Here is a 23874-nt window from a genome sequence, read left to right as displayed (position 1 = left end):
GTCGAGGGTTTGACTTTCATCTTCTCTTTTTTTGTTCGGCTTCGTTGCTTCGCAAGGCGTAGAGATTGCACGCTTCGCTTCGTCGGCTCCTTCGTGGCTGTTCTACTTCGCTCCTTCGACGACTTTCCCGTCCTGTCGGATCGGAAATTACGATATTTTGATCGGAAGCAACAACGGGAGCTCGCTGGCTGTGAAGGTAACTTTCTACCTTTCGCGCGCTTCTTCAGCCAAATCCCATAAATACGCCGATACCGAACAGCCCCTAAGATTTTTGTAGGATTTAAAATTGTCACTTTTGCTATTTGGCAGGATTTAGGCTAAATCCTGCATCCGAACAAGATAATAACTACATTACTAACAAAGATAAATGAAAAACAAGAGAGAAGAGATGAGGGAGAAATAGAACTTATAGAAAGCCTCTGTGATTTCACTAGATTGCTAGAAACAGAAAGTTCAATGTGATTGATCAAATGCATTAGGCTCTTCTTTTGTCTCCCCATCTTTAGGTTTGAGTTAAGGCACATTGCTCTATGAAAGATTACATTTGAACAAGTAAACTTATGTAGCAATGCTTAATATATATTTTAAATAAAATAATAATTCTTGTTAGCTTGTAGTTTTTAATATACATAGAGAACTCCAGATACGTTCCAAGTAATGGACAAGTTTTAATGATGGCTTCGACTACTTAATTTTGAGTTGTGAAATAGCTTTGAGATTTGGGCAGGTAGCTTTTATGTCTTGAAGTGATCTTGACGTTGAATGAGGGTTCGTTGAGTACATAAGAAAAATGTCAAGCAACTTTAATGGCTTGAACTTAGCTACAAGTTCATTATGCGTTTAGATGATTTGATTTTGATGGCAAATTAATTATATTTATCTACTTACTTTCTTTGAAATTGGTTCATTGTGATATGCAAGACCTGGTTTACTTGGTTTTTGAGACATTCACATAAATTAGTGCTTTGATTATTTTATCTCTTTAAAGATATCAATGAAATAACATGAGAATGAAAATATTATAACTATCTTGATTACATAAATCTATAAATATTTTTTTGTACACGCTTATGTATGTATGTATATATATTTATGTATGTATAATTGTATATACACACACACACACATACATACACACACTCTTTAAGCCCAAGTAGTTTGCTCGTTCTTGTAACCTTGAACATAGTGAAAAGAGGGCTACAACAAGCAGGCTGTCGGGAGAAGAGGAGAAGAAAAGAAGTGGAAGCTTGGGGTTTAGGTAAAAAAATTGTTTTTCTTAATTTCACTTACAAATTGCGTTTAGTTTAAGGTTAGCAGGCTTAAGGTCTTAAATGAGAATAAATCTTTTTGAGGAAAACTATTATTTTGAGGTTATTTGATTTAATTTTGAGTTATAACATTAGGAATTGATTTAAATTAGGAAAATTGTTTTTTTAAAGGTAGTTTATAAAAGATGAAGGTTTTAGGGTGATGGGTGCAAGGAAATTTGTTCTAAGGAGGATATAGTATTTGTGGTGAGTAGGGAGCAAAATTTTTTATAGGCCTTAAGCTTGTAGAATTATACATTACATTGATTTTTTTTTGTGTTTGTATATATAATATATGATATTATTTACAAGTCAAATAATCATATATTTAAGATAATTACATGTCATTTTCAATTTGTATAAGTTTATGACTTATCATGCATATTCAAGTAATCATATATTATTTCACAGAGTAAAAGCTCAAAATAATCCCCGACTAATAGTAAATGTCCAATTTAGTTTCAGACTTTCATAATGTCCCAATTTAGTTCCCCGACTATTAGAAAATATCATCTAACATCTAAAATTGATTATTTACACACATACCACCTAAAACTTATTTAACTTTCTAAAATACCATTCTGTTTCCTCTCCGTCAAAATCCTCCTATGAGCCCTCGCGCTCTCATTCGCACACAAGAACTGATCCCCAGGTCCTCTCCCATCTCCTCCTGTTCGTGAAAACTGTCCGCTTGGAGTCAAGTATCGACGCTTCAGTTTCCCATTTTTGAAGTCTGGGATGAAGATGATCTATAATCCGGCGTTCACTGATTTATTGTCATCGATGGAGGTTGAAGTGTTGAATAAAAATTGTGGGATTCACTGCGGATTGACTGGAGGTATGTGGGAATAATTCTGTTGACGCCGGATTGTGGGATTGACGCCGGAAAAATCTGGAGGCACAGATATCTCTATAATTAGGCGTTCTATTTTTTTCTTTTGAATGCCTATAGATTTTTGGGATTTTGCTTTATGTTGGAATAGAATCGTTTAAGTTCTGTTTTGCCTTTTTTTTAATTAGATATCGATTTTGAGAATTTAAATTCTACTGTAATATAGATATACATGTTCTTTTTTTCCGTTTGAATGAATTCTGTTGGAATAGAGCAATTTATGCTCTGTCTTTGTCTTTTGAATGATTTCGGTTGGATTCGAGTGTTTGTGTATTGGAATTGTCTGGGAAAGCTTCTGGGAATGGATTGCAAGAGGTGCATGATGCAGGTGTGGACTGCTCCGATCCCAATCCTCCTGAAGAGCTGAATTCATCTTTTTGCACTTCAGATGTTCGGATAAAGGTGGCTGCAGGCGAGAGGGAGCAGGCGTAGGTTTTCACGAACAACAAGATGAATTTCGCGCGCGATCCGGTTGGTTTTGACGGAGAGGAAGACGGAATGGTATTTTCAAAAGTCAAATAAATTTTAGATGGTAGGTGTGTAAATAGGCAACTTTAGGTGTTAGATGAGTAAATAAGAAACTTTTAAGTGTTATGTATGTAAAAATCCCAAAAAAATAATATAATTTCACATGCACCATTGTACATAAAATGCCCTTATCTTTAATTATTGGGGTTAATTTTAACTGTTACTTTTGACATTGAGATCAAATTGAGACATTTTTTAATAGTCAGATGCTTAAATTGGGTTATTATGAAAGTCTGAGACTAAATTGGATATTTACCAATAATCGGTGGACTATTTTGAGCTTTTATTCTTATTTAACATGTTGACACATGCTAATAAGAATTGATGATTGCTTGCTCATACATTTGAAATGCTTATGATATTGATGCTAAAGAGGAAATATATGAAAGATTATGTCATGGGAGATATGTTGATAGATTATGGGTATCGGTATAGGATGAGAATTTTTTTTTTGAGATAAGCCTCAATAGAGGCCAAAAGGAGATTCTTAACTCTTGATAATTGCTATGTTGGAGTAGTCTAATCTTTATTGCGGGGCTATTGATAATTGTTATGTTGGAGTAAATTTAAACCATATCAACAACGATAATGGGCCAATGTGTTAGATGATGATCATATGATATTTAAATGTGCAAATTTTTTGACAAATATTATATGATCTTCTAAGACTATGACAAGTAAGAATGAGAATAGAAAATTGTATTTTGATACTACTATTTGACTAATATATGTCTTGAATGATTGGACGCTAGATAGTTATATTTCATTCTTTGTCGACAGTCATGAACTCATGTTTATTGCTTATGACTGTCTCTTAACATATTAAATTATTAAATCAAGTTTTAATTTGATGTCTATTATACTGATCTTGCTCAATGTTTAAAATTGCGTATTCGGGTATTGAGGCGTTTTTCATTCGTGAGGCGAGGCGTAAGCCTCAAGGCGTTTTGAGGCGTAAGCCTCAAAATCAAAAGATTGCGTAAACATAAAATAATAAATTTTTTATATACTAATGAGTGAATAATTTAAAACATAAAAAAGCATAAGATATGAAGTGAAATCAAAATATCCCAATAATAAGACTACATGAAATATAGTTCAACTCAAAATTCTATCTTTCCTAAATCCCAGTATTCTTTTCATTAACATATAATTCCAATTTCAAAGAACAAATAGCAATGACATATCACATAAGAACTCATAAGTCATCAACACTGTCATCACTAAGGGGTTCTTCATTTGAATCATCATTATGATGAACAGCTTTCTCCCCTTTCTCCTCTTCTATAGAGTCCAATGTCGGGCATTTACTTCAAGATTTATATAAGTTTTAATATCTATAGCGTGAGGCGAGGCAGGCCTCAAGGCGGGCCTCACCCAAGTTGAGGCGCAAGCCTCATAAAAAAAACTCGAGGCGTAAGCATCGAGGCGTTTTTTATTGGAATTGCGCAAAGGCGGGCCTCAAGGCGAGCCTCATATTGCACAATTTTAAAAACGCCTCAATACCCGAATACGCAATTTTAAACATTGAGCAAGATTGTTAGGTCCTTTATTTAAATGGTTTACTCAATACCCGAATACAAAATTTTAAACTTTTTAAACATGATCTTGCTATATTTATTTGTATTGACACTCACATCAGTTTAAAAGATCATTATGCATATTAATCTATTTTTTTATATGTTGAATTTTGTATTATAGCTATTTATCTTATTAAGCTTTCTAGCATATCAGATAGTACTTTGATTGTTGTTTTAGGTAAGGGTAAGTAGCAGATTGGGCTGTCGTAAGGTGTTGGAGTTTTGTCCTTCAACTGGATATTTCAATGTACAGCTGAGGGTATATCATAGAAGTTGAATGTGTATAAAATATAAATTAAAGACTTCCGATATGTGTTAATTATCTACGAAGTTTAGTAGAATCTCTGTAGTTTATTTTGATGAGTTAAATTATGAAATTATTGTATTAATTAATATGATTTATCTATTAGATGATTAATAAAAGAGTAATGTATATTTTTTTGATAATCTTGAAAGGTTTATTTTTTATCCACTCGATCATGATTAACAAAGGTCAAGATGTGTGTTGGTGGGAAATATATTTGATTGAATTTTCTATCTCTGTTTTGTTTCATGTTTGACCAAGAGGGCTTAAAATGGGTTGTGACACTCAAACCCCAAAGCTATAGCTATTTACCATACACCCATCATAAGAAGAAAATATTTTTATTCACTAAAGTGAAAGAGTGTTCTTTGAAGGATGGGATATACTGATTTTATTATTGAAACAGAAACTTCTAAGTAGCCAGGGAAACTATAAGTAGTACCACAATTTTATTAGAAAGTGTTCGGTTTGCTATATTTGACTGCAGGAACAACTATTGTAATAGTACAATACTGCAAAAAAGAAAGTTCAGAAATATTATCAGATTAAAGTCACTCATATATCCTTGAAATGACTGTGTTTCTTCATTTGAGGGATTTTATGTTATTCTGCTTTTGTTATCAGAATGTAATTTCTATTTTATTTTCTCAAAAACAGATTTTTTAAAATAAATTTTGGCCAAAGTATGTAAAAATATTTATATTTTAATCCAAACCGAAACTGAATTTTGCTGTTTGCTTTTCTTATCACAAAGCAGTAAAAAAAAGGGTATCGGAAGAAGCCTATGACATAGCTCTTTGCCTTTTTGAGAATCTTTTTTTTTTTTATTTTGTAAAATGTACACATTTTCCTACCTTATTCTCCGTACCTTTCAGATTTCAGGGATTAAGACCATGTCAGATACGGCGTCCATACTTTCATTCATGGAACTTGCTTTAAAGCAGGTAGATTGATTTTTTTTTTTTTAATTTTTTTTTATATAAACATACTTGTGCCTCAAATCATGTTTTATACCAAAATTGTTAGTTCCTTTATGCTTCATTTGGCTGTTGGAGCAACATTTATATGATTCAAAATACCGACATCTATTAGCTGCAAGTCAGCAGCTTGTTTGACATTTATTTACAGAAGTCAATCTTGACAGCTTGAGTAGGTAAGGCAAACTTGTACTCTACTCGTTTTGTCAGTTTACTTGATATGACAATCATAATCATAATAGATGCTACTGATTACAAACTTGTATATAGCAAACGTGAGATGAAATCTGATTAATCTTGTTAGAATGAAATATTGAATTGAATCATTGAAAGAAAACCAAAAAGCTTTATGCTAAGCGATAACCAAAATTTAGTCGGTCGCATTATAGATAAATCGATTAGATCTTCCAAATATACTTTTTGTTTGTCATATTTGGAACTAATCAGCATAGTGTAACTCGGCAAGATTAACATGTCTTTTTTTTTTCTTCTGATAAGGAGTACTGCACAACTAACCAACCAATTGAAAGGCATGTAAGTAAAGAGAAGACCTTTTGATGGATTTTTGGTGGATGGGGTAGATAAATCACTTTTTGTATACAATTTGAAAATATTATAATAGGAGTACTGGATTGATCACAAATTATAACGTTTCATTATTTATCAATTAATAATCAGTATCATTCAATTACAGGCCATGTTTCTTTATTTATATAATTAGGGTTATGAGGATTAGGCAAATTATTTGAAAGCAAATTTAATTTTATCTAATCCTCATAAACATTTAAATTTAAATCCAATATTATCCAAAAGAAGATACTTTAACTTAATAAAATAAATCAAGTTGTGCATAAGAGAAATTCGGCCAGAAATAGAAGTGGGCCAATGAATTGAAAATTGTTCCAACTTAACTCCTTTGTAGTACTTTTCTTCTCTTTTTGATGGACTTACAAAAATTTTGTTTTTCCTGAGCCAAATTAGCTAATTTGTACTGCATCAGTTCACCCAACCAACAAAAACCCCTTCTACTGAAGAGTTTGGTGTTGGCCGTGGAGGAGAAAGTGACATTACTGTCTAATGTTAAAGCATCCATGCAGTATATAAAAGTAATTAGATGAAAAATGTCAAAAAACATAAAGATTTGAAGGGGTTGGTGCTGGGCAGTTCCAAACTTCATACACATGTACAATCTTTACAATGTTGGCCAACATTAGATTACTTGACAAATATAGTGGTAGTGACACAAATGCAATCGCCATTAGGTGTAATAGTAGCGAACTATAGTTATTTAAAATAGTTCGGAACATCCAAAATAATCGCAAGTGAATTTTGAGTAGTAAATTCAACTTAATGTCCCAATAGATATTGTCTCACATGATCATGAGAGCCCACATCATAAAGTTCTTCATTAGCTTATGCCAAAGTATCATATTTAACAGTTGATGGAACATCATTATCATTAATTTCAAGAGAAGGCACATCTGCTCTATGAGCTTCAGCTTGTGTTGCACATAGGTTGTATAGAATATGCTCATTCATGAAATTCTTCTTTAAATTTAATAATTTATTAAGGGTTTTCAAGGTTCTATTCATTTGATGATGGGATACTTTATTTGTTTTGATGAAGTTCTTGATGCATTTTGATGAATCATAACATTGGTTAGGATGTGATGGAACAAATTACAAACTTATGTATTGAAATTCAAGGTCATAATATCCATCTTTATTATAAGTATAACAGTTGATGGGGACATCAGATTTCGACACGTGTACCATCGCCGGCGATGCAGATCGACGGCTACGATCCAGAGTCTCTATTTCTGATTTATTTATATTTTATGTCATGAGTGTATTTTCTTTAATTTTCCTAGTTTTCCCTTGAGAGCCTTGTTTCACTTATGTAGCCTTGAGGGCGTTTATGTCATTTCAGTTATGTTTATTTTGGCCTCCTTATATGAGGCATCATGCATTGTAATAGTTTAGTTTTTGGATGAATGAAAATTTGACATTTCTTGTTCTCTTTGTGAGTGCAAACCTCCACGATCTCTTAGTGAGTTCGTAGGAGAAGCTAGATCTCTTTGTGAGTTCTAGGCCTTCTTGTTCTACTAATTTTCTTCCTTTATGTCTCGTGGTCGATTCGTCGTCGTGGAGATTGGATTGAAGCAATTGTGGAGAGTGGAATTCCCGTTTGAATCCCAAGGTTTCCCCTGTCGCCGCCCCTCCCTGGCTTGCCCAGGCCGCTAGCCTGCAGCCCCCTTCCGCCGACCAACAGCCACCGTCCAGCGCCCCTGCCGCCGGCTCCCTTCCCCCCTTCCTGCCGCCGCCTCCTCCCCACTCCTTTGAATTTCGAATTTAAAATTTGAATGTTTTATGAGCCATTACTTGTTTCCTAATTTAGCTCCTTAATTTTAGACAATCAATTTAATTGAATTTTAATTTCAAATTTGAAATTCAAATTGATCCAATTGATTGCCCTCATATTTGGAAGTTATTTCCCCTTAAGAAATCTAAAATTTTATTTCAGATTTTGTAAAATCTGTGAATTAAGTATGTGGTCCCCATCTATTCAAAACACCAAGCCACATCACCCTCTTTACATGGCCGGCCCCCTCTCCCTCTCTCCCCTATTAATTCTCTTTTAATACCCCTTTAATCCTTCCATCCTAAGTTAATTTCAATTTCAAATTTTGAAAACTGAAATTAATCTCTCCACCTTTTTTATGGAAATCTGAATTAAAACTTCATATTTTTGTTTTGTTTCCTCACAACCTCACCCGCCCCCTCTCTCCCCCAAAACCGTGCCCCCTCCCTCTCCATAACTCACGGCTTGCTCTCTCATCTCCCCTCTTTGTCTTCCTTACTCACTCCCACCATGCATGGCGGACCCCGAATTTTAATGGGGACTTGTGTTCGACGCTCACGGTAATCTCTACATCCTACAATCGCCGTTCTTCGACGCGGAATTTGATTCTGACGACGACACCGTTGGAGCTTACTTGGATCGGATCCTCCCGACCCTCATACACGTCATCGACAGACAAAGTCCGGACTACGAGTGGACCATTGATGGCCGCCCACCCGCTCCTCCAATTCCGGCTTCTTCCCCGGTGACGAGTCTCCTCGGTATCACCTGTCTACTAGTGGCATCGCTAACTCTACTTACGATCCTCCTCCGCTAGCCACCACTTTCAAGAACGAGCGAAGGACTTCAAGGTGAATGATCTAGATTTTAAAATTGAGGCTTCATTATCATTAGCTATTTGCATTACATAAATCTTTGGTTGTTATTTTGCAAATTCCTGTAATCTCTACATGTAATCTATTGCCATTGCTTAATCTATCAACGCCATATTCTTAAACTCAAACTTAAGCAAACAAAGTGTTATTTGGAAGCAAGGTAAAATTCATCGCTTCTATTAGTTTCTCAAATGCAATTCTTGTTCACCGCATGTTGATTCACATCAATAGTAGCATATAAATTCTAGATAAATATGAGATTGATGAAATCGATTATGTGAATTTTTTTGAGCTGATTGTGTATATTTGTGATTCATATTATTATTATTATAATCATATCATTGATGAGTATAACTCCTTTAATATTATTTGAAATAATCATTATACCCATAAGAAGTTATGAAATAGATTTGCAACTAAGTTTATGAAATTAATGATACCATAATTTCACACGAAGATGATGATGACTTGCTTTCGATTAGATCTAGCTAGACAAAGATGAACTAAAATCACCTAGGAGGCAAATGCTTTTTGGTCATATGCATTAGGGAAAAAATGATGTGCTTGCCTTCTTCAATGAATGCTTAATTCTTCTAAAAACATATTAATTGTAGTTATTCACTTATGTATGTTCTTTTTTTAAGAACCAGTAGCATATCTCAATTGTATATAATAAAAGAACATGTAAGGGCCCTCCAACAAAAGCAAAATTACATTACTTAGTGAAACCTTTTCTCCTAGTTGTGTCCTGTATCGTTTTTTAGCGAAGCTTGGTAAGCTTTCTGAGAATTTGGGTTATATTATAATGCTTATGCTACAATTTAGATGATGGGAGGATTGGCAACATAGAGAAGAAGATGAGTGAAAATTGAATAAGAAGTCAATGCAAGAATGTCAAACAAGAATTACATAGTCTTCTTGGCAATCCTTACTGGAATTTTTTTGAACTTCTTTGGAGATGACGTTTTTGTTAATTTTTTTTGTTATTCAAAGAGATTTACTTTTTGTATTAGTAGGTTTCTATGGTATCCATAAATGAGACTTTATGCATTAGGAGTAAGGTACACTTTGAGGTGCTCTAGTGTTGTTATGAGATATCAAGGCTATCATCCAAATACTAGTTGAGAGAAAGTTTCCATAGTTATTCTTCTATGTTACGACTTCACCTTGGTTATACCTCTTCATAATTCAATATCCGTCGTTAATACTTCCTTCCTAAGTTTTAAAGTTTATTTTAATAACTCTCATTATGGAAAACCCAATGTTTTTTGGGGATAAATTATTTATGAGCAGAAGCTTAAATAATACAAAGAGAAAGAGAAAAAAGCAGATTGATAACAAATAGAGACATTTCTCTGATTTACTACAAAGATAAAGAGAAAAACCTCAAAATAGTCATCATTGTTATGTGGTCAATTTAGTCTCAGAGTATCATATTTCTCAGATTTAATCCTTTGACTATATTGATCCCTATGTTAAAATCATTATTCTAATTGATGTAAAGTGGGATGCTACAATATAATTTGTGGGAGATGGGCATTTTAGGAAATTTAAAAATTTACAAATGTTTTTTTAATTAAGAGGAAAGTTATTAGGCATTTTATTAGAACTAATGTACAAAGTTGAACGAAAAAGAAAACTTGTAGAACGTTGAAGCAGCTGAGGGGTAGAAGTAGAAAGCAAGCCCAACAAGCGGAGTGGCCGAAGTAGTGAGAGCACAATAGAGCCTAGTCTAAGTAGTGAGCGAGCACATTAAGCCGAACGATCAAAGTCACGAGGGAGAATAAAGGAGCGGCCAAAGTACTAAACCCATGAAAACCCATGGATAAAACAATGGGTTGAAATTGAGGTGGTAGTGAATGTAATACAATGGAGGATCACTTTGAAGGCCTCCTTTAGTGAGGATGAACACTATGAAGTTTCTCTTTATTGGAGGAAGCGTTGACTACAATGGTTTATGCTTAGTGAGGTTGACCACTAGTGTGATATTTTCTAACTTTTTTTTTTATCATTGAAGACTATTAGCAGAGTTTTATATATCTTGGGTCTATTGTTCGGAGTGATGGTGAAATAGATGGGGATATTATTAGCATCAAATTGGATGGTTGGAGTGGTGGAATGCATCTGGTTTGTTGTGTGATAGAAAAGACCCCCTCAAACTTAAGGGAAAATTCTATAAGATGGAGGGACCTGCATTGCTTTATGGTGCAGAATGTTGTCCATTAAAAGAGAAGCATACTATTAAGTTAAGTGTTGCAGAGATGAGGATGCTCAGGTGGATGAGTGGCTTTACTCTTAGAGACATAATACGAAATGAGCATATATGTGAAAATGTTAGAGTAGCTCCAGTGGAAGATAAGATTAGAGAGAGCCGCCTTAAATGGCTTGGTCACATAAAATGGCGGCCTTCTGGTGACCCGGTTAGGAAAGTAGATGCATTAGATTTTGCTTATGTTAAGAAAGGTAGAGGTAGACCTGAAAAGACTTTGTTAGAGAATATTAGAAATGACCTTTCTTTATTAGATTTAATTGAGAATTTGACTTTTAACATGACAAAATGGAGAAAAAAGATTCATGTAGCCGATCGCACGTAGTGGGATAAAGACTTGATGTTGATGATGTTGTTGTTGTATTGAAAGTGAAGGGATTATGACCAATTTTCTATAGCTAAGCTTCATTTTCGGGTAGCGCAAAAGAGATTGTAGAAGATGTTTGACTAGAGGAAATGTCATTGAGCATCAATATGATGGTTCTAGGAGAAATAATTTTCTCATTTGATTTATTTTTTGTTCATGTTATGTTTCTAGTTTTTGTTTTAATTAGTATAAAATATAATATTTGTGTGTTTTGATTTAATAACATAGCTTATGAAGATAGTGATGAAATGAAATAATAATGGAAAATATCATGTAGTTTTCGAATGGCTTAAGGATTCAAATTGCTCACCTCTTTGGTGGTTTGATTGAGACAACAATTGTTGAAACAGGAAATGATAATGTTAAGGCTGTGGAGATAACTGGGAAGGGTAGTTGTGATGATGAGGAGGACAACAAGTACAACATATTTGATAATTATGACAATTTGCTGATAGCTAGTATGAGATTTGAGTTGTTTGAAAATAATGTGGGTCATTCTATTGAATTTATGTGTATTGTAGATAAGGGCGAGGAGAAGATTGGTGTGCAATAAAAACTTAAATGAAATCTTTAAAAAAATATATGGTGAAATTGATAGCTTAAATTCTAGTGATGAAGCTAGTATTCATAATAGTGATGAAGATAGTAATGCAAAGTGGCTAATATTTAATCCCAGGATAGAGTTTTAGAGTCCCAAGCTTGAAGTAGGAATATTATTCAACAATAAGGAAAAGTTTAAACAAGCTTTGCTGAATTAGTCCATTACTAGGGGAAAAAAAATATGTGAAAAATTATGACAGAAGGTTTAGGGTTATTTGCATGAGGCCGAATTATCCATCTCTGTTATATTTTTTAAAGAAGGGAAGTCATTCATGATAAATAAGATCATTGCAGGAGCATAAATGCTCATGGAATTATCATACTAAGACTTTGACATCCATAATTATAGCTAAAAAATTTATGAATGAAGTCAGTATTAATCCAGAATGCAAGTCTCACAAGATAAGATGCAAGTTCAAGTAACAAATTCAAACGATAGGAGTGAATTTCTAAATCAAGCTGCATACAGGGTTCATTGAAAAAAGGAAAATGTACTCACTTTATGATTATTAATTTTTGGTTATTTGGTTCAATCAAGAGGATTTGATCAATAATGTAACCCATATATATCACCAATATTGGATGCGCGCACACATGGATTCTCAAATAAAAAGCTAATTGTATGTTAGCATGTAAAAAAAATCATAAGAAAAGGATCGATTCAAAATATTTGCTTTTTTAACAAGCCTATATCTCTAATTTAAAGAAGGTTGGCTAAATTAGCTTTGGAAGATATCATTGGTGGTTGAGTTTTTGTATGAGCTTTCATTTAGATGTTTTGGAAGACATCATATCCAGCTAAATTTTTGTGACATACCATGAAATCTATTTTGTAGCAACTCTTCTTTTGGATAAGTAAATGAAATAAAAGTTACTCTTGCTTTGTGCTTGCCGCTGGAACGCCACCACACAATCACCCATGAGAGGCATATATATCATCAAATATGCGCATCATATTCAAATAATATAAAAGAAGCACCTTTCCATGAACAGACGATAGCCTGCAACTCGGTTGGCAATTGGTGGCACATCAGACTCTTCTCCCTTTGGTATGATTTCCACTGTCAAGCTGCTGATGAAGATCCAAGTACAAGCTTTGAAACCACCTCATCTTCATGTCAGCAACTTCAAGCTTTTGGACATGGGAGCGCTTCTTTCAATTGTATTGGGCTAATTCTCTTTCCCAATTAAAAAAAATCCTTAAGTAAAATTGGAATTAAAATTGAGCTTTCTAAATACCTGCAATAACTGAAGTACGCTTGATGTTAACTTTAACCATCAACTTTTCCATTTCCTTTTACTTTTTATTTGAGAGACTATTTGTGATCAATTTCCGTATAGTTAAGAGATTAAATTGGAGAAATGTGATACTTTGAGATTAAGCTGGCCCCTTAAGAATGGTGGGGGATTTTTTTTGGCTTTTTCTCCAAAGTGGAATAAGGAGCAGTAGGAGAGGCCATGGTTTGTTTAGGTTGTAAATATATGAGTGGTGAATTCAATGATGAGAGAAGATAGAAAAGGGGGTGGATTGTGATTCAAGATAAGTGTAATCATGAGAACTTTTTAGTAAATGAACTAAAATAAAGTTGCTAGTTTAAAGAACTGATGAACATGTACAAGATTAATCTTTCTTGGATCAGTTTTCCATGTCTTATTGCTCTCTCTTACAGTAACTATGATGTTGAAGCTTTGAATGTATGGTTATGCATCATGGATACTTATCATGGTTTCGCCAAACCTGTAAGGTTATGGCGGTGAATATTATGTAAAATTCCATTCAAATAAACAAAGCTATCTAAATGAGATGGGAAATACAACCTATCCATTTCCAATAAGGTATTCCTTTATTTTTCTCTTAATCGTGTCAAACTAAGTCATCCATTTTTTTTAATTGTAAAATATAATCAGAGCTGCTTAGATGCATGCTATTTAAATGGCGATACAGATGTGCTTAGATCTTAGGAGTTAAAAAGCATGGTTTATATCCATTTTGGAAGCATTTCATGTATGCTTTGAGAATCATGCATATTTTTGAAGGAATATATCAGATCATTTATAGAATGTTGCCAAAATATATGATTATTATGCAAATGTAGACAACTTTCTGCATATTTTCTAACAGCACTAATTATCTTAACAGGCTAAGCTGGCTTTGGACAGACTAGAAGTTCCTGTTGGGTATGTTTGATTTTTCTTCCTCTAATAGATTATCTTTATAGTTTATCTTTTATGAACTTGGGAAGGAAATCTTAGAGCAACTTTGACATATTTGGCAATGTTATAATTAGTTAATTGGATACGAGGCTGTTAATTTTTTTGATTACTGAACATATTATGATAATAAATTATCTGAATATTTTTTAAATTCAAAAGTTGTCAAATAAGTAGATAACATGGGATGCATTTATGAGAGGTTGGTTCAGGAGTATTGTTGCTTAAAGCTTTCTGTTATATAAAGCCCATAGCTTCATGTATTTTGAAATGCTTACATTTAAAGTTAATAAACTATGCAGGCTGTTAGATACTCATCCATGCAAATTTTGCATGAATACATATACTCACTTGTTATGACCAATTATTTATTAACCCACCCATTGGAACGCATGCATTTTCCTGAACTTCTTCATAACTAATTGTGCAGTTATTCAATTACGATGTTGCTAACTAAATATTGGTTTCTGTTTATACATCCACAATGTTCAATCTTTTTCTCTCCATTTTATTCATCATTGGATGATGAGCTTATGGTAACACTCCCTATTTTTATTGGGTAATTATCATTTACCTCATCAGGTTTTGCAAAATGTTATATAGCCCTCTGCTGTTTGGCAAAATATCAAATGCCTCCTTTATGTTACTTTTCTATAATTTTAATCAATCTAATAATAAAATGACTCTTTTTCCCTGGAAAAAACATAAGAAAAAGACTCAGATTATGATATTAATCAAATAAGGGTCACGCAATTTTAAACAAGTATAAAGAAACTCCTCCAAGTTATATGAAAGTGATAGGTATCTATTTTTCTTTGTGTTTTATTAGATAAAATTTCAAATATCCTTTTTAAGGGCAAAAGCATCATTTTGATATTCAATTAATAAAAATTGGACTTAAAAATAGGGGAGGTGGGTTGATATTTATGAAATTTCTGGGTAGGCAAATAATAAATTCCCCTTTTCATTGCTATTTAAAATTGACATTGATTCCAATTGTCTCCAAAAATCAAACAATTCACTTGTTAGTTGCAATTTTTTTTTTTATATTTTTTTAATTTTTTATTTAGCAATTTAGATGCAATTCATACAACCTTTAGCTACTTTTAGGGTTTAGAGTTTGATAATTATTTAATGTTTCAATATAGCCTACTTGCATTTTAAAATTTCAATCTGATTAGTTGTATACTCATATCTGCTGTGGACATTATCTGATCTCCTCACGATTCTTATTGCCTACTAGCTGTGTGATTGTAGAGAATGGCATGGTGATTGCCTCTGGGAGCAACCGAACTTCTGAGACAAGGAATGTATGTTTCTAAACTAATGCTGACAATCTAATTATTTGTAATTATATTCACTGCTAGCATGTGCCTTCCTACTTTCTTACATCGCTTCTTTTGAGCAAGTGATGTAAACCATTAATTTCATGCCATATTGCCATACCATCTTATGTGTTGACAAAATTTGGTTATCTCTATCCAATGGACATTAGAACTGAGCTAATTCCATTAAAACTCCCTTGAAAAAGCAGCGGGGAAGAACTTTAGTACTATGGATCTGTTCACTCAAAAATCTTTACAACGGCTAAAATTCCCGACATGATTGGGAACATTATTCCATGTGGTTTTCCCTGCAGATGATTAATTCATATGCTCGATGCTCTAAAATATACCATTCTTGACGTGATTGGGAACATAAATCGTTTATTTACCATGTAGATAGTGTACTCCTGCTCTTTGTGCTTTAGCATGCTTGATTTATTGTGGTATTCATATGATTTTGGAATTTTTCATCGCTTAATACATGGCCCAGTACATGCTATCTTTATCAATAAAATCTTCATTCTCTTGAGTGATGATCAACTGAAGAAGACCTTGCAATAATGAGTGGTGAGGACTGGATTGACTATTATGATTTTTTTTGCAAGTTATATTTTTCCTTGATTAATTATTTTACAATTTTCTAAAAATAGCTTTTATTAAAATTTCTTATCTAATACTAATGATAACCTTGTACAAATTCTTAAAAGATAACATGGCTGACAATAAAATAATAATAAGAAACTTAAATTTTATTTGTGAATATCTTAATGATAGGAAACACTTGAAGATTTTAAGTAAATCCTATTAAGAGAGCAAAAACAACGAGAATTCTCTACGATTCCAATGGAAAACCAGTGAAAAACAGTATTTATCGCAAGAAAATAAACTATGAAAGAAAATAACAAGATACAACTGATCCACTATTCTTTTTTTTTTTTTTTTGAGAAAACACAACAAGTTGCATTAAAATTTTATTAAAAAGAACTAAAAAAAAACTAACAAATACCATTAGATTCCTCCTTTAACATGGAAATAAAAAAGTAGGAGAAACCTTATTTAAAACTAAATCTTCCCAAATAAAAGAACGAAGAATTGCATAATTAGCACAAAGATTCACAAATTTATTGCGCTTTCTATCTATACAATTGAAAACGACGTTATTGAAATCTTTGAAAGGAGCTCCCAAGTCATATTTATTCTTGTAGAATTCCGTTTGAAGAAGGTTAATGATATTTAAATTATCACTTTGAATGATGATCCCCTTGTAGTTTAGCATCCAATCTTTGACTACGTCCTTGAGAGATTGAATAGCTACTAGTTCAAGTCTTGATATATCCCAATGTACACAAGTGTGATCAAAAGCCAAGAGGAATCTACCTTTGTAGTCTCGAAATACTCCACCGATCTCTGCTTTATAGGATTTAAGTAAAGATGCATAAACATTTATCTTTATCTAGTCGTGTGGAGGGAGATGCCAATGATTGTCCAACAGCTTATGAAGCTGGTTAGCAACCCATTTACCCAATTTATAAGAAAAATTATTTGCTGAAATTGCAGCATAGCTGAGAGCTTCCAAAGCAATGAATATTGGACTGTCATCTATTCCATAGTGAACAAGCTTGTTTCTTCCCTTCCATGAAAAATAGATGACATTACAAAACAAATTGATCATCCAGTAATTTTGTAGAGGAATCCAATTCAAGCATTCATAAGAAAACCAAAACCCCACTTGTTCAGCTGTTGGAATATTCCTTCCAGCTTTTGCATTTGACTATCACATGTTCAATATCTTTTTACATATTGCAATTCCTTGGACAACCATCTATAACAAAGAAATTCTGACAGTGGAATAGCTTTGTTGAAGATTCTCCACCAAAAATCTTCTACCCGAGGGATGAGCTTTGCCTTTTTCAGCCCATGTCCAATAAGTAACCTGCTGAGATTTGTGTTCACCTGCTGTACCGATAAAAAAAAAATTGCTTACCTGCTCTCTGCCATCGCACGTCGTTCTCACGTTGAAGCCAGGATCGACGTCGCATCCACCACGACTCCGGACGACTCACCTTGCCGTCGTTAAATGCCCACGGGAAGGAGGCCTCTCCGCTCAAAAAGCTCTCACTCTCTGGCTGATTTCTCTCGCGCTGTCTCTCCCTCTCGCCCTCATCTCTCGCGCGTGTGCTCCTTAGTGACCAGACAACTTCGCTCCGACAACTTTCCCTTGCGGTCGGGTCGGAGGTTACGACATTTGAGCGGAAGCGACGACGGAGCTCGTCGCTGTGAGGAAAACTTTCTACCTCTCGAGTGCTACTCCGGCCCTTCTTGGCCGTCCGGCTCCACTCCTTCGGCGGCGTCCCTTCCTGTCCGACCGAAAGTTACAACTTCTCGATCGGAAGCAACGAATGGGAGTTCGCTGGCTGTTAAGGACCTTAAGGTGACCGAAGCCTGCCGATCGTGAGGGTAACTTTCTCTCTTCCCGTCACTACTTCGACTCCTTCTTGGTTGTTCGATTTCGCTCCTTCGACGGAGCTCCCTTTCCAGCTGGATCGGAGGTTAAGACATTTTTATCGGAAGCAAGAACGGGAGATCGTGGCTGTGAAGGTAATTTTCTCCCTTGCGCATGCTTCCACGGCCAAATCCCCTAAACTTGCTAAACCAGAGAAGAAGAAAGGGAGGTTTAATTCATTTTTATTATCATTAATTTTTTTAATTATTATTTAATTATAATTATAATTAACTAGTAATTAATTACTAATTATAATGATTTAATTAACTATAATTTATTTCAATTAATTATAGTTAATTATAATTATAATTAATTTTAATACTTTATTGCGCGTGGTGGGATGGGACCCTGGTCCGACGCCTATGACGAGGCGGGCAATCACCTAAACTCTACTTCGGCGTTCGTGGTGCACCGGCAAATCGCCTATACACGCCTTTATTGCGTGTGTTGGGATGGGACCCCGGTGCGACATCTACGGCGAGGCAGGGTCACTCATAAGTACCCCCGAGCGGGGGAAAAAGCAAATTGTCTTTTTAAACAGGTGCCGAAGACCCCATACACGCCTTTATTGCGCGTGGTGGGAGGAAAGATCACGACTGCGGTGTCCTCGTCTGAGGACACCCACCATATACGTCTTTATTGCGCGTGGTGGGAAGGCCTAGTTTCTCGTAGTTTTCCCCTAAACGGTGGAGACGTCGGGAGGCTGTCGAAATTTCGGGTGAACATACGACTGCACTCGGACCTGTTTGAACTCAAAAGAACAAAAACTCGGACTTAGATGAACAATGACTTGATCATTTGAACTTGAGCAAAAATTTGACTTGGATCATGAATGACTTGTACTCGAATAAGAACAGTGGACTTGTGGACCTAAACCTGAACAAAATTTAAATAATTTCTAAAGATCAAATTCAAATGAAATAAAATCAAACTGATGTCAAATTCAAATCAATTTGAACATGAAAATGAATCTGCAAAGACTCCAGAAGATTTTGAACAAAAAGTGGACATGCAATTAAACTCAAATGACTACAGCGGACTTGAACAAGATTAGAACATCAAACAAACAAAAAAAACTTCGATTTGGATTTGATCTGAGCTTGAACAAGCATTTATATTTAAACAAAATAAAACAACAGACAGACTTATAGAAGTCCTAAACTTGAACCAAATGACAAAAATCTTGCTATCAAAGCAAGTCAACTTGCAAGTGAACTTGTATATTAAGCTCAAGCTGGGTTCAAATTCGACATGAACGATAAAGAGCTTGAACCTTCAAGAACAAGAAGGGACTCAGTCTTTCATTTGATTTGGACAAAGAACTTGAATTCGCACTTGAACTCGCACTATACAACATTAAGTGGGAGTTGTAGACTCGATGAACTCGAGTCTAAATAAAACTTAACTCGGACTCAAACATATACAAAGGACAAAGCTTGAATCATGTGTGAGGGAGTTCAAACTACAAGAACATTTGTACGATCAATAGTGACTCAAAGTACGTTACAAGTCCTCAATGCATGAACTCCTACGACAATCCCTACAATGCCTGTTGATTGAAGAAGGCAAAACTGTCAATTGATGGTGGAAGACCCATCCCTACAAATAAGTACAATCATTAAACCACCTGAGATTGGTGAAGGGTGGATATGATGCAGAAGCAATGACTCTTCTATGAACATATCCAGGAATTCGTAGTGAATACAGCGGTCCCCCGCAAATGTACATGAGCCGCTTGTGGATAACAACAGTGGATATATCGTAGGTACAACGAACCACTGTGGGCACAAGTACAGATGTCACCATCGACAATGGTGACCTAGATCTACGAGTACGTCTGGTACAAAAATAACTCGGCGTACGGAGAAGGACACCCCCTGACAGAAGGAAAGGGATGCTTGAACAAATTAGAACTAAACTTCATGGTTCTATCCTTGAGAAAAAAATAGCTCTTGTATCCGTAGACACCGAAAATAACAAGTCTACTACACTGGCGATCTTGGAAGAAGTTTCTTCTCAAGGCAGTGGTCACGAATTTCAAGAAAACTTTCCCGGTGAATAAGAAAGGGGAAGTCAACATCAAGACCATACCGCCACTGGATCCGTACCACTCTACTAGCGGACAGAAGGTGTGTATAGGCTCTCAAATGAAATATTGTGCATTCAAACGACAATTATCCGCACAACCAAAATATGATAAAATACCCTTGCATGTGCACTATAAATTATATACACATAGGTACACTAAAGGGGAAAATACAATCTCGACACGCATGGGCCCCGATGAGTATGTTATTGGTACACACGTGATGCCTAGGAATGCTGCGCGGGTCGATAAGTGAATTCAAGTTCGAACCCGATCCTCCTAAGCGGATCAATAGGAGTCGACAGAGTTCGAACCTTCAAACAAATACACGGTTGTGACAACCGGTATATTTATTTTAATACATTCATATTAGGCCTTCAAGATCTATAATCAAGAAAATTCACTAACAAAAGCATAAAGCCTACAAAACCCGATCCTCCTAAGTAGGAGTCAACAAGGTTTAATTATGACATGCCCCCAAACACCCGCATGGGCCCTGGCGAGCGTGTTATTGGTAAACACGTGACGCCTAGGGATGTTGTGCGGGTTGATAAGTGAATTCAAGTTCGAACCCGATCATTATGTGCATATCAATAGGAGTCGACAGGGTTCGAACCTTCAAACAAATACACGGTTGTGGAGACCGATGTATTTGTTTTAATATATTTATATTAGGCCTTAAAGGCCTATAATCAAGAGAATTCACTAAGTAAAGACATAAAACCTACGAAATCTGATCCCCTATCTATAAGTTGATAAGGTCGACAAGGTTCAAGCTTTAAATAGAAATAACCCCACACCCTGATGATGGCCGTGTTGAATAAAAAATCTCAACTGGAGGGGTTCACAAATACTTCAAATGCATTCAAGGCTCCACCAAAAAATTCAAATTCCACAAAAATAAAAAAAAAATCCCAAAATTCGAAGATATTTAAATTTGAAATTCAACCATCAAACAACTTAAAGCAAAAATTCATCCACCCTCCGCAACGGTTTGCCGGGGTGGACAAATTAAAAAATACTTTAGCTTACATAGAGCTAAATGCCTAGTCGAAAATATCACTATGATCCATTCTCAAACAATCTCTTGCCAGTAAGGACGTGGTACGTGTCCTCTAACTGGCGGCTTTGCTGCCAAATGCCACCACATGATAAATGGTTATGACTCGGGGCTCTCTAAACCGAGTGGTTTTGCCGCCAAATGGCACCACGAAATACCGGTTATGGCCAGAGCCAATACGTTTCTTAATGGCATCAAATCATTGAGATATGAATCAATATGATATAATCGATAGGGCACAAAGTCCTCTGTCAGCTAAGGTGTATTCAAATTTGTCCCCTTAAGAAAACATTCATCCCAGGTCTACAAGGTACCCTTGGATGAAGCAACCCATGGCTGCCGACAAGGATCCTTCTGTCAGGTTGGGTCGACTACCTCCTCTGACTAAGTAGACCCGGGACCACGATGGCTCGGGACGACGGAATCATGTGATCTTGATCGGGTCCATCATCCATTCCCCCACCATCCTCTTTAAGTGCAAGATGGTGAAATTTCTACTTTAAATATCCCAAATCTCTAGACGTCGCTAGAGCCCAAAGAAAACCTATGAGATCTCAAATTTCAGCCAAATTCAAGATGCCCTAATCCTAGGAAAACCAACTATTTAATACATACAATCCAAAAGGAAATCTCTAAACAATCCTTACATTCAAATTTCCCTCATAACTCTTCTAAAAATCCTTCTCAAAAAGTTCCCTTGGACTCTGCAGTTTCTAGTGGTATACAGGAGAGGCGGAAGAGTTCACGGGACCGGCTGGGCTGGTCCAATGGACCGGTATAACACTTAAATGATTTGTTAATTTATATAACATGACTTTGTTTGGCAAGTTTAACAGTTGACATTTCTATGTAATGCTTTGTGGTGTCTTTTGTGATAAAAAGTGTTCCTTTTTTTTCTGTAAATCCAAATGGAAGGGATTTCTCCATTAATTTTTTTGGGTGAAATTGAACATTTAAATTCAAACAGTGTACATATTTTTTTTCTTTTCCCACATTTTATGTGACTAGCAGTGCTAGTGCAGCTACTGTTGCCAATGCTAGTGCAATAGTTGCTGGCAAACAGCTATTGTCTAGCTAATTGATTGGGTTTGTTGAGTGACGAGCATTTTCTAGACGTGGTTTATAAGTTCAGTATATGGGGTTCTTAGTATTTTATTGAAATGTACAGTTTTTCTTCTGTTTTTTTTGTGTGCCAAAGTTCATTTTCTCGTTTTTTCTTTTTTCTAGAGGGCTTCTGTTCGGGTGTTGTTCATTCAAATATCTTTCCTTCATGTGTGACAAAAGGTGTCAATTTTACAATTTCGTAGATGTAATTTCTTTCAAGGCCTTTGGCAATTTTCTAGTGCCAGGTTATGTTTTGATGCATCAAGGAAGACTTTTAGTTGGGAAATATCAGCCCAAACAACCCCCCATTAATTGATGTTGGCGCATGAGTAGTGCAGTCACAGAAGGGAACTAGGGATTTCCATATCAATCTGCTCGATTTGAAAACCAAATTCATCCAAGTTAAATCTTCGTTGTTTATTATAGAAGTCTAGTTAAAATTGCTCTTGATTTTACCATAAGAGTCCAAAAATTGCTCTACACCCTATATTCTTTTTGACTTGTAAGAAAGATTATGTTGCGGTGGGGGTCTATAATGTGATCTTATAATAACACCGGGAAGATAGATGTTCAACTCAAAAAGGAAGCAGTGATAGTGGCATCAAACATCTTTTATGATGATGAATGTCGAGTTTGCCGTTTGCTTTGATTCTTGCATGTGTTGATATAATTGTGTCATGATCTTTTCTATAGTTTTAATAAGTGTTATTTATGAATCAATTCAACAAACAGAAATGTCTTAGGATAATTATTTGTCTATATACATTGCATGTCTTCTTCTTGAATTCCTTTTGCAGAACCTTTTTCTCTTATTGCTTAATCGGATTAGGCAACCAGGCATGCAGAAATGGAAGCCATTGATATACTGATGGAGCAATGGCAGATGGAAGGGCTGGATTTCGAACAAGTTGCACAGAGATTTTCCACATGTGATCTCTATGTGACATGTGAACCGTGTATAATGTGTGCAGCAGCATTGTCCATTATTGGTGAGTCTAGCGTATTTAATTACTCATCTGTTTTCTGATTAAGCATTTTTAGTTTAAATAGCTTCTCATTTAATAGGTATTAGGGAAGTTTATTATGGTTGTGCTAATGATAAATTCGGAGGATGTGGTTCTATCTTGCCTTTGCATGAAGGCGCTTCGCTTGAATTTTCTAGGTATGTCTGCTAATTAACTTCTTAATTTTATCCTTATAACTGCCAAATCTATACTATTATTTGATTTTTATTTTGTTTTTTTAATGGCTATGAGCTATCTTTTTCATATAAACTAATACAATCGTTGAATATTGACTCAGTCTTTGAATGATTTTAAAGAAGAAAAAATATTTCAGAAAATATTGAGCAAAGTTTGGTTAGGATGAGTTCTAAAATTCTTAATTTACTTTGATATGATTGCTATACATTGATAATCAATCAACTCTTCTATTAAACTTATCTTGAACTAAATTAAAGGGTTTTAAAATTCATCCTCATTAAACTTTTGGTTAAATATCATCATCTAATTATTTTTTGATGTT

General features: G+C 34.9%; 1 protein-coding gene across 3 annotated transcripts; it reads left to right on the top strand.

The window, feature by feature from the left end:
* LOC110096320 (tRNA-specific adenosine deaminase TAD2) lies at positions 1-23512 on the top strand (the record flags this gene model as incomplete). Of its 3 annotated transcripts, none has more annotated exon segments than XM_028697363.1 (6): positions 1-196; positions 5487-5555; positions 14202-14239; positions 15530-15582; positions 23180-23339; positions 23416-23512. In XM_028697363.1, coding segments are annotated over 3 exon segments (302 nt in total), but the record flags the coding sequence as incomplete, so codon positions are not given.
* Between the last annotated feature and the right edge of the window lie 362 nt (positions 23513-23874).

Source organism: Dendrobium catenatum, unplaced genomic scaffold (assembly GCF_001605985.2).
Source record: "Dendrobium catenatum unplaced genomic scaffold, ASM160598v2 fragScaff_scaffold_107, whole genome shotgun sequence".
Taxonomy (NCBI): Eukaryota; Viridiplantae; Streptophyta; class Magnoliopsida; order Asparagales; family Orchidaceae; genus Dendrobium; species Dendrobium catenatum.
The sequence above is the reverse complement of the archived record's forward strand: the minus strand, read 5'-3'. Positions and strand labels throughout refer to the sequence as shown.